Here is a 12,616-nt window from a genome sequence, read left to right as displayed (position 1 = left end):
GCTGACCTTGGGGCGAGGCTTGAGCGCTGATACGACGCAGGCTGCTAGCAGGTAGCTGAGTACCCTGCTAGCAGGTAGCGCTTGGCTTAAATAGGGATTATTATTCCCCTATCAAACGAAGGAAACTTTTCGAACTTAGGTATTTTTAATGTAAGATTATTAAAAGATGTTTCCCTGAGCTCTGTGCCTCATGTATGCATTAGTAATCTCAGACGATGTAAAACTCCTATCTACTCGTATAGAAACTAGGTCCCTGTGACGTCATGTGGAGTGGAATCGCATGGGCGCCAATCTGGCCATTTTCAAATGAGGTTAAAATTGACCGTTGCCATTCGTCTAAACTGGGATTTCTAAAACCAAATAATTTGTATATTATGAATACACTAATGGTGGGTAAGGAATCGCAATCAATGCATTTCGTTTTCTTTGATGAAGGAAACTACCCAATTGCTACACTTCTCCAACAGGATATGTTAGGAATCATTAAGATAATCAACGTTTACTATAAAAATTCCAACCATTAATTATCAGTTGCCTTCATGCTTCTAATTAGTACATGACAGGCAGATCTTGATTTTTTTATAGACGAGAGCAAACAGGAATTTTAAAAGCAAGGGTTGAGGGAATTTTGATTAGCTTGCCTGCGGACCAACTAAATAGCAGCATGAGGATGATTAGAGGAAATGAGTTCTCAAGGCCCCCTGACTAAATCAGCACTAGCCCATGAAATAATTCTTTCGTATGCTAAAGACACATTTGTACATGGAAAATGATTTCCTGTTTAGTCTGAGGCTTCCTCTGAAATTAGAGAAACTACTAATTTATTACAACCCTCCAACATCATAAATCGATAATTGATCCCAATGTTTATGCAAGGAAAAAAGAGTTGATAGCTCACATATTACTTTTGTCCAATTTATTTTCTTTAGGGCACTCATTATTTTATCTTACCCATGTTTTTTTTCATTTTGAAAGAAAGGACCACAGGCTTCTTAAATTGCCGTAAAAACGCGTGTAAGAGAGGCACCCCTATTTTGAGCATCAGGGCTAAAAAAAAATTTTTGCTGCATTTTTTTTAAATTCAGACGTATGCCTGGGCTTTCAACAGTTAAATAGTTAATACTTTTCAACAGTTTAACAGTTAATACTAAAAATTTACATGGCATTTTTCAACTAAATTTATGCCATATGTATGGTTCTTGGAGATATCTAGGTATTCACTTATAGTCTTAACCTTATGATGCTTACTTCGGATGGTCGGATTGGATAATGCCCTCCACCTTTTACTTCGAATCCAAATTCGTCGAAGAAATTGAATCTGAATCCGAAATTTAAAATCAATTCTTTTGTGAATGCTACTTCCCACAAGAGGGAGTAGAAAGATCCTCTCTTTGCACACCCTGTTGCACTCCGATGCTTACCCTACTGACGAGAAGCTTCGTTTAAAAGCTCTTGAGGGAGTATTGCAATAGAATTTTAGCCGAGGAAAACTTTAAGGCAAAATATGACAGGCACATAGCGTGAATCTTCCCAAGAGATTGAACAATGATCGGGGGAATCTCAGGACCTTTAGATAATAACCATGGCGTAGATTTCACAAAACCACCCTTGTCCTTTGATCAACAAACAGCACAATTTCAGAAGAAACAAATGTGGCATGATTGCTTTCAAGCAAGACGAGATGGACTGGAAACTTCAGGCAACGCAAACTCCGTACATCACATAGCTGTCCCTTCACATTGAAGGCAACGACGTCACATGCAAGATCGGACATGTTCGCCCTTTGCTCCTTCGCTCATAGCCTTGTTGCTTGAAAGAGGGATGGAGCGTGCACCTCCCCTTCTACCTTTCCTTCAGCGCTCTTCACTTACAAGCATTTCTGATTTCTTCAATCTGCCATTTAGTCCAAACAATGTACATCCTCATTTGAATTTTTTAAACCGCAGGTTTGAACACCAGTATAAGTTTCAATTGCAATGATCCTCATAATATTGTCTGAAGATGATTCTTGAAAAATTAAACCCTTAGCGTAATGGAAATAACTCGGCAAGACATGTGTTGACTATTAACCAGGGACCTGTGAACCAAATCTATACCCAGTGGGAAACCCTAGATGCGGATTATTAGGACATAATTACCGTCTAAACCATGAGGTAAATGAGCTATGGAAAAAATTCACTCATTTGTGACTATAATAAAATTAGAGATGGGTCGAATAGCAGATTTCTCGAACTCGAATATCGAATTTGAATATTAAATCATTGCTCGAATATAAGAATACCTCGAATACTAGAATTGTGCAAAGCATATTAAATGTACGTTTTTTCTTCTATTTCACTTGATGAATGTTTAAATAAATAGGCATATATCAAATACATTTAAAAAATAAACTTTTTTAATTTGAAAAAATTCCCCACATTGATTGTTGTTGCTTTACATCAGCTATTTTCGGTTGTACTCTATTTAGACAAGCTTGTCATCTCCAAAGCCAACTGATTTTTTTATCACCTCAACTTTATTTGAATCTTGGAAATCACTGATTTTGAATCGCACATCAAGAATTGTGGCAAAAGTGAATAATTGTTCTTTTTCCAGAAATTCATACCAACTTTTAATGGAAAACAGCAAATCATTGACGAAACCTTGTAGATGACAATGAGAGAACTTCTTACTTTCTAGGAAATTAATAATGCTATTCATAAGGGGGATAACTTATGAAACTGTGACTGCACTTCCACTAGCAAGAAATGTTGCTCCTTCGAAAACATCCAGGGCATCAATCAATTGCTTGATAGCATCGCACCTTGATGGAGTTGTCTACATTAAACTCAGGTTAGAGGCAGCTAATATTATGGCTTGCTTCTTTTCCAGAAGACGCCTCATCATTAGAAAAAGGGAGTTCCATATAGCGGGTTCATTCTGGATAATCATAGAATGAGAAGTGGTGAAAATAATTTTTTGAATGTTAGTGTATTGATGCATTCAGCCAGAGGCCCGTGCATATGCTGTTTTTTACTATTATTTTAATGAAAATTTCCATCCTTTATCAACTTTGATGCATCATTGCGGAGCCGTCGTTCGGCATAAAGAAAAAAAACTGATGTCAGGGGAAGCCCACACCCTTGCAATCTTTGAATTCGTGATGATCTTTCCGATGAGTGGAACGGTTCAGGAGCAGTAGCTCAATGTGCAACAGAAGGTACCCCAAAATTCGATATTTTTTCCTGCCATTTTAAATTTTTTGAGGGGTTTCGTGGGGGATAACAGGGATTTTCGGATTTTTACCCCCCAACCATTTTAAGTACCCCACGTCGAACGAAATCTTATCACCACTCTAATCCACGAATTTGATGTAGTTCGTCAACTTGCCTAAAACGGCGCTGCTTGCACTAAACGACTCGAGTCCTCTATGTATGTTGTTTCGGAGTCAAATATCGACGAGACGAGGTGCGTGGTACTGTATATGGTGCAAAATTCAAAGTATTCGAGGCATTCCAGATCGTACTTTTAGCATAATTATTCGAGATCTCGAATATCAAATACTTTCTAGTATTCGAGGCATTCAAGGTATTTGAGTTTTTGCGATACTATTCACGCATCTCTAAATAAAATATACAAAGTATTTAGGAGGATAGTGAAGATATACATTAATGGAAGAAATATGAACCAAAGTTTTTCATGGGAGCTTTAATTTTTCTTACCTTTTTCAACCCATGCATCATGGCATAAAGGCAAGCAATTTGGCCAATATCATTACTGATTGTGAAGAGTAGGCTGCGTGCTATATCACACTCAGAGAACTGATTTACTGAAATGGCATAAATAGTTATGTTATAATCAAGCATGAAGCCCGGATGTTGAAATTCCAAAGCATGCAGACCAAGCAATTGCATATATATCTTACACATAGTCCAAAGAGTCAAGTGAGATAAACATTATTCTAATGTGAGCCAATCACATTAGGTGTATCATTCGAGCATGAAAATTAGAATCAATGCAAAAAATATATTATATTTATGCAAAACTAATTTGATTATTAATACCTGATTCACCATCCCTTCCTTCCTTCATAAGGGCTGCCTTCCCAAAGGAAGCTGCAATCAAATCTCCAGGCAACTCCAAGTAGTCTCTACCATTTAAATCCTTTATTAGAACATCTACTTTGCGATGGTCACCTTTCTCTGCCAATTCCAACAATTCATCAAATCCCTGAAATTAAAGAAGTGTGCATTTCATCCAAAGCAATAAAAATTCAGGGTGATTCTAAATAATGGACTGAATTTCATAACTCTATTTTCATAAATTTTATACTCTCAGCAATAAGTAAGAAGTACTAGAAAATGATACCATGAAGTTTGAATAACATATCTAGAGCCGATATAGTTGCTAAAGTGATCACTAAAATGGAAAGTGCTAATATCAGCAATCATAAATATCAAGGTTCAAGGATTCTACAGTCAGCCAGTAAATTTTCTGTCAATACCCATGCCTTTAAATGGGTTTATACATGTCATTATTAGCGATGCTAAAAGTGGAGCAATCCAAAATTAATGGGAAAATTAATTAAATTACTAATTACGTACAGCTGATGACCGAAAAATGTACTCAGGACGAAGGATGATATAACCTATCAAATTCATCCAATAATCATAACTACAATTTATGCATAATCTTCTGCATCCAACTCCCTGCATTTAAAAACACTCAACTGCAAACATTTTGATAGTATGGATCATTCCACACCAATCGCTATGCTGCACACATTTTTTAAAAACTGATTAAAAAGTGAATGAAGTGGCAGTATAGATCAATATAGACCGAAAAACCGGAGATTAGTAATAACGAAGTTCACATGAACGTTTCTTTCAGGAATCATCGAAAGATACAGTTTGTCAAAATTATGCACCGAAGTTATAGTCACAATGTGAAATGGCTTCATAGTCAAGTGTATAATTTACATGATTAAATTACGTGCAAATATATAAAAACAAGCACATTCATTTCATTTTCTTGATCGAAGAATGCGGCATGATGCCATCGAGGATTGATATCGTCCCAAATACATAAAGACCTTGATATACGAACAAGATTCGTTCTGAGACCTTGTGTGTAAGTTGATAACCTATGCAAGGCATAGAGTATTATTATCCTGCAAAATGCAACACTGCTTTACAATTGTATTATTATCCTGCAAAATGCAACACTGCTTTACAATTGTGCGTAACTCATGATTGAGACGAACTGATCTAGCTGGGCGTGCGATGTAGCTGGAGCTGAAAAAATTAGCTGTCCGTGGGAAGGTAGAATGGGCGAAATGCTTAGCAGTTCCTAACTTCACACCGGATTCAATGATACTTTGTTCAGATTATGCCCAAAGTGCAAGTTCCTCTATGCCACACCACATCGCATCGGCCAACTTGAAAGGCCCTAAAATGGAAATTCCAGGCACATTAGAAATTTTCGAATGATCCTATCTCTGAAATTTCATAAATCGAATCTGCATAGGAAGAGGACTAACTGTACTTCCATATACGAGCGGCAATGAGGGGGTCACCATGATTCCACAGGAATGAAGCTTATTATATGATGCTGCGTGCACACTGAAGTATCTCGGACTGAAGAAAGAACCATAATTGATGCTCTTGGGCACATTACATGAGCAGAACTGAAATGTAGCACAATAATAATAACGTAGCATATGTATACCCACCTAATTACCATTGCTTATTCATGGAACTTAGTAATACTGTTAATTTTGTAACGACCGGGACTGAGGTTTGTAATTTCGTAATAATGAAAACTTCGTAATATCGTTTCTACGAAATGTGAAGTAGTTAGCTCAAGGTATGCCTCCTTCAGATAATACAATGTCTAACCGAGTATTAGAAGGAATCCCTCCTCAGTGCCTGCTCAGAGTACATTTCCCGTACGCAAATGGTGCTAACATGCCTGTTTACTATGGTTTGGTTGCCACGGAGATGTCCATTGTTGATCGAACCTCAGAAATACTGCCCTTTTTATGGAGAAAAGGTCCGTAAGAAAGGTGACGAAGTGTCTTCGTCGAAAAGGTATGGCATTAAAAAATTCTCCACACCTTAACCTTTGATACTGTGGTAATAAGAAAGCATTGAGGTCGTTGAAAATATTTTTAAAATTTAAAAGAAAAACCATCTGCACGGATCAAATGCTTTTCTTACGGGGTAACGTCACGGCACGTTGAGGGCCCCGAGGCTGTTTACACGACTGATGGACGAAAATGGAATGCGTATTACATTATTTTAATATATTTCCAATCAATCTTCCAAATTACATTCCAATAATCCAAGTTTAAGTACCAAAATAATTCATTGCAGCATCACTCTGCCACGCCATGCTTTCCTTACGGCGAATATGGGTGTGCTATCCAGGGGTTTGGAAATGTGCTAAGGTGAGTTTTTGGATTGCCTAAGAATCATAAGTATTATCCTTAAACACTCCTCATTCCTAAGCCTTCCATCTGAGTCATTTAGTAGGTCTAACTGCGATTAAAAGCATTTTTGAAATTTAATAGAAAAACCCACTGCACGGTACCTATCCAACACTTTTCTTATGGGGAAAGGCCATGACATGTTAAGGGCCCCCAAACCGTTTTCACGAGCAAGGGCCGGAAAAGTAATGCGTATTCCTTTCCTAAAATGTATTTCGAACGTATCTTCATGATTCCATTGGTATAATCCAATTAACCTCTTCCCTACGCAGGGCGTTATTTCACGGCCTGAATTTTCTGATGCTAAAGAAGGAAGGCCGGATTATCACGGCTTGACGTTTTCGAAGCAAAAGTCCAAAGGCCGTGTTTTCACGATTTCGCGGTCAAGAATGCCAAGTGGGTCCCAACCGCCATTAGGGTCTCTCGGCGTGAGAGGTCCGACCCTTTCCTATTGTCCGCGTGGGGATTATCTCGGCCCATCCCGGCACTTAGTGACCCACTCAAGGAAGGTGCTCATGGTCACTTATTTGTTTATAAGTTAAAATAACTAAAAACGTTCATGTTGCATTTATTGAAAATCAATGCGAAGAATTACATTCTGTATGTTCTGCTGATTGGTTCCAAATTTTAAACGGAATTCTAGCGTTCATATTAACGGAGTTGATCATCACCTAGAACAATTTTTGGAGACGCTAAGGTTAAATGTTTAATTGTTATTTTTATAACTCACTAGCAAGTTTGTAGGAGCGATATTGTAATGATTTACATCTAAAAAAATACGTTATTTTGTTAGCTACATTCTAGATGTACATTTGCGGTGAAATTCAATAGAATATTCGATTTAACTTCTATGAAAAAAAGCCCTCGTAATGTAATAAAATATGATTCTCTCAGTTCTTTGTCGTGAGCCAAAATTACAGCGACTATTTTTAATAACCTCTTACCAACCTTTGAATACAAAGGTATTATAAACGAATTTCGCTATAAATACTGATTAATGCATATCCTAAAAATTCGTAAATTTAATGTACGATAATGTATGATAAGGAATGTTTTACGTAGACACATGTTGTGAGAAGCATTCCATACCATTGCAGGAAAGACAACTGCTCTACCCAGGTAGTTACTCTCATATCTTGGATCTCTGGTCAGGTTGCACCTCACAGAGTTAGTTCGGGACACATTAGCGCATTAATGTTTTCTTGAAAAAACTTATTATCCTCCAACTGGAAGACCCAAGAGTATATTGGTGTAAGTATTCTCCTACTGAAATATGTACGTGGAAGGTGATAGCCTCACTCTTCTCGGAATAGGTCATTTTCTTTTCAAAATTTTCTTGGCGTGTATTCAAATTTAGCCGTTAACTATCTGTACGCATTCCGCTACCTATTGTGATGGTTTCTGTGGAACCCTGTTGTGCGATGCAGCCCATACCATGAATGAAAGAGAACTGCACCACCCAGGTAATTACTCTCATATCTTGCTTCTCTGGTCAGGATCCGGGTGGTGTTCTTTGTGCCCCTCACGGGCTTATTTCGGGACACATTAGCGCATTAATGTTTTCTAGGAAAAACTTATCATCCTCCAACTGGAAGACCCAAGAGTATATTGGTGTAAGTATTCTCCTACGGAAATATGTACGTGGAAGATGATAACCTCACCCTTCTCGGAAAAGCTAATTTTCTTTTGAAAATTTTCTTGGCGTGTATTCAAATTTAACCGTAAATGTTATGTATGCATTCCCCTTTCTCCTCCTGCAAGGATTTTTTTTTTCAAATGATGTTTCGGTGGAATTACATTTTTTCTTGGAATTATACAGCCAGGATTTTTTTCTTGAAGTGCCTTTCGTTTCGCTTTCGTTAGTTTTGCTTACGTTCTCAACCTGTTCGGGGTTGCTTGGCCGAGAGGAGCGTTAGGCAAATTTCCTGGACTTAACTTGCACTGGGAAAATGTCCCGGCTAGTAACGGATCAATCGATCCTGGAAATACTCACGCAAACAGACAGTGAAGACGAGGATGGTGGCTCGGATAGCGATGTGTCTGAAACTTCGCCGGTCCAAAGCCCGGATGCAAAAGAAGGATGGGAAATTTATTCTGTTTTGTATTTTTTCTTATTTCGTGCGTAATATGAATTTATATTTATGCAAGCAAATTTGCTTTAAAATAATAGATATTGAAAGGAACATTGAAAGATTTCATTCCCTTTAAAGTATTTGTTGGTCCATGATGTAATGCCGTTTTGCTGGAAACCATAAAAATAACCGTAGAACTTCGTTTAAAAGTTCTACAGGCATTGCAAAATGAAAGGAATACATTGATGAACTGACATTTAATGCAACAGTAACAATTAAAAAAAATTAAAATTGCACTGGTAACAATTAACTGACCGCAAAAGTACGCCGGGATGGGCCGCTCTCGGGGAAAAGGGTTGAGGATTATCCCCACTAGGAAAGGTCATTAAGGGGAGGAAGCGACTACCTGGTCAGTCCCGAGCCGAAAAAAAACTCCGTACGGGGCGAAAGAGAAAATCTCAAACCCTTCGTAGAGCCAGAAGCAACTTCCCGCGAAGGAGCTCGGCTCGAAAAGGTTAAAAGTACGAAAATTAGTCGTTGCAAGATCAGTCTTCCACGCAATGCATTCCTTACGGGAAATACGGGTGAGGAAACCAGGGGTTTGGAAAAAAATTTAAAGTAACGTTATGGATTCACTATGAATGAAAAATATTATCATTTAACATTCCTCATTCCTTTAGCCTTGTAACCCAGTCATTTACTTGGTCTAACGCCGATTACAAGTATTTTTTTAAATTCATACAAAAACCCTATGCACGTTTTCCAATGCATTTGTTATAGGAATAAAAACTGTTTTTTCGTATTACTATAGATTGGATAGGCCTTTTCGTCGGGACCAATAATTTGCTTTGTACTAACGGGCACTGTAATGTTATTCATTTTAACGAGGGTGTACTGAAGTAAGTTTCTGAGACATCTGATCTGTATGGTTCTATCTTCTGGATACCCAACAATATCAGTTGAAAATGATAACTACAATTTTGCTCTCTGCCTAAGTGAATGGAGTCTTTCACTCAGCCCAGAAATCAGAATTCATTCACAGAATTTGGCAATTTAGAAGGGAAAGACATGTTAGGAAGAAAAATATCTACCTATTTCTTTCCCATGTGTCCAGCCAATCAAAGCAGAAAAGTTCATAAACAATTCCTGGTTTTCCAGGGAAATTTTACAAAATGCCAAGTTAATCTTACATGATTACTGCGACAGATAAGAATTTTAAAACACCCAGAATTACTTCAATATTTTAAAATAATATTATATTTATGTATTATTTTATGTCCCTATATTAAAGACTTTCAATTAGTCATGGAAATTCTAGGCATCATGTTTCTGAGTCTTGCTAGGGTCAAGAGTGCTAGACATTTCTATTCCGTTGTCTTGTCTGATATTCCACTTTTCGATGTAGCTGTAACATTCTACTAAGCTGCGGCACTTAAAATTATGACAAACACATTTTAGGCCCAAAAAATGGTGTTAAACTGGCATAATTTTATGTGAAATGAAATAAAAGATTTAGAAATTCCAGATTGGAGCAAAAATTCATGAATAAATCACGCATAATTCCCAATTCTCCCAGTCACCGGAAACCCTGCTTTCTAATTCAGGCAACCTCAAATAAATTTAGAATAAAACAATGCACAAGTTACCACCCTATTATCATGATTTTGATGACACCATTAGCATTCCTGATCATCAACACTAGAATATCCACAGGGATCAACTTGACGCTTTTTCAAAATTTCATGCATGCTTTTTGAAAACTATTTTATACCGAGCAATATTCTTTCATGACTTTATAGCAATATTAAGTTAATATTTATAAATATATGGACATAAAATTAGATACTTCAGACTTTGTTTCTTTTTATGATAATTTCAATACTTTCTCAGAAGACCCCAGGGATCAATTAGATCCTTCAGCAAAAGAAAACATTGAATTATGAAGGGAGATGTGTGTCCATGATATCATTAGTTCTGAAGCAGCTTTTCCTTTAAACATTTCTGCAGCCTTTTTGTGAATGTGTCAATATTTTTAGCATTTAGGACAGAGTGTTTAGGATTAGTATTGGCGTTTTCATTTCACTTGTTTTTGTGTTCGCGCTAATTTTTCACAAGAAGTGAAGATTCTTGTTTAATTTTTTTTATTATTTTATAACTGTCATTTGTTTTGGGTAGATCTGATTAATTTTGTTTTTCTTATTTCACTGCCCAGTAGTGTGCTTTAAAGTAAAGATAAACAATCAATTTCATGTGTTTCAGTGTATTTTTCCTTGTTAACTTTTGCATTATATGTTTTGATGAATTCATAATTTGTGTAGCAAGCCTTCGTTCTTTCGAGTACACCAGCAAGCAATCAGCGAAGAAACCCACCCCACACCCACTTTCGCCTTTCTTACCCCCTCTTTCTTCCTCCCCCTCCCCTTTCCCCACCCCACGACCCGTCCATCCCGGACGAACCCTCCCACAGTCCCACACCCCACAACACGTTATAATACAGATAGATATAGAGGATGAAGAAAAATTAAACTCTCAGCAAAAAAGGATAGATACACACACAAATAACATATATACTAAAGATAGCTCAAACTCAACAAAAGAAAGAGCATGTCAAATGACTGTCCATACGTTGGCACAACATGGATTCATCAAATTAATCTTAGGGAAATGCCTTAAGAATATTGGTTTGCACGTTGGACCCGGGTGCTGAGCATGATTAAAGACTCGATCACTGAGGATTGTTTGGAAAATCTTGATGGAAGCAAGAGCCAAGTCTTTGCCTACTAACCCAGAAATTATGAGTTGGATAGCACATCAGAAATTTGCCAGAGTGAGCTTAGGTGGTATGCGGGTTGCTTGTACTGATCTTTTGTTCTCAATTTGCATACATTGGAAAAGCATACATTTCATCAAATCAGCAATAAAACTGATTAGCTTAATGCTAACAGTTAAATTCATAGTTGAATTTAGGCAGGCAGTATGAAGTGTAACACTACCAAAATTTGAGTCTCTCAGGATAGATGCCTAGATGATACAGAATACGGCCCCTGAACAGAGAAAGTGAGCTGACTCAGCACACTGCATTCACAACATGGATTTGACATATTGATCTTCATTTATTAGTTCTACCATGCTTCTATTTTCCAGCATGTAAACTTTTTGCAGTAAGCGTCTTTCCTAAGTCTAGTTAATCTAGTTCCTAACGGAATGGAATTAAAGAATTCGGGGAAAGAAGCATCACTATTTTATCATCTTAACCAGGCACTGTTAATGACAAATTTTAAAACGATATCGGTTACTAGAGAGTCAAAGGTAAAGGGAACACCAGCAGAGATAATTTGCCATTGCTAGGGAATTTTCACAGTCGAATTTTATCTATAATTATATGATAGTAGATTCATCATGAGTTTTTCATAGGAGTGTACAATGACAACACATTCAGGAGTGGTCATTGGAGGAAAGTTATTTTGACCTACTACAGTGGAAGCTTGGTCTAAGGAGTGCTCATAATACCGATATAATAGCTCTCCCAATAAAGCATTATTTTTATTCGAATGTTAAGGATGAAACCCCTAGATTCCTTTATTCACCTTCAACAAAGACTTAGAAGAATTCCTTAGAATCAGACCTATTACATGGAGGTATAAGATTGCAGTTGCCTTAACTAGCATATTTTACTTCTCTATTTATGCTTGAGGTATAAAGTCAATTACATGACTTAAATACAGAAACACTGAAGCTATTATTGCTGGAAGAACCAACCTTGAAAAGGACCGTGCTCCTACGAAACTTTGCCAGCCTTAAAATAGGCCTTCCAAAAGGTCCTCTTAGCTTGAAAGAGCCAGAGGAAAATACTGAGAGGCCTTCAGTCCTACCAACCCATCAATTCTAGCTGGTTATATCTGTAGCTATTTGCAAAAATGACTAACCTTTGCTTTGGTGAGAAGGCTACCCAATCCCCAAAAGGTTGCACCGCCAGTGGCTGTTCCTCCAATACGTTCATAGGAATCTTCGGACTCAACCTAATAATCAATGAGCAAAAAATATTAACAACAAAATTCCACCAGAGTCAAAAGCTTGT

General features: G+C 37.3%; 1 protein-coding gene across 1 annotated transcript in view; it reads right to left on the bottom strand.

Moving 5' to 3' along the window:
* LOC124161082 (4'-phosphopantetheine phosphatase) overlaps positions 1-12,616 on the bottom strand; it is a 32,445-nt gene that overhangs the window by 17,985 nt on the left and 1,844 nt on the right. The window contains exons 5-7 of the mRNA XM_046537266.1: positions 12,465-12,557; positions 4,044-4,209; positions 3,702-3,808 (exon numbers count right to left, since the gene is read on the bottom strand). Of these exons, the coding sequence (XP_046393222.1) occupies positions 3,702-3,808; positions 4,044-4,209; positions 12,465-12,557 (366 nt within the window). The remainder of the gene's footprint in view (positions 1-3,701; positions 3,809-4,043; positions 4,210-12,464; positions 12,558-12,616) is intronic.

This window comes from Ischnura elegans, chromosome 6 (assembly GCF_921293095.1).
Source record: "Ischnura elegans chromosome 6, ioIscEleg1.1, whole genome shotgun sequence".
NCBI lineage: Eukaryota > Metazoa > Arthropoda > Insecta > Odonata > Coenagrionidae > Ischnura > Ischnura elegans.
This window is presented reverse-complemented; position numbering and strand designations above follow the sequence as displayed.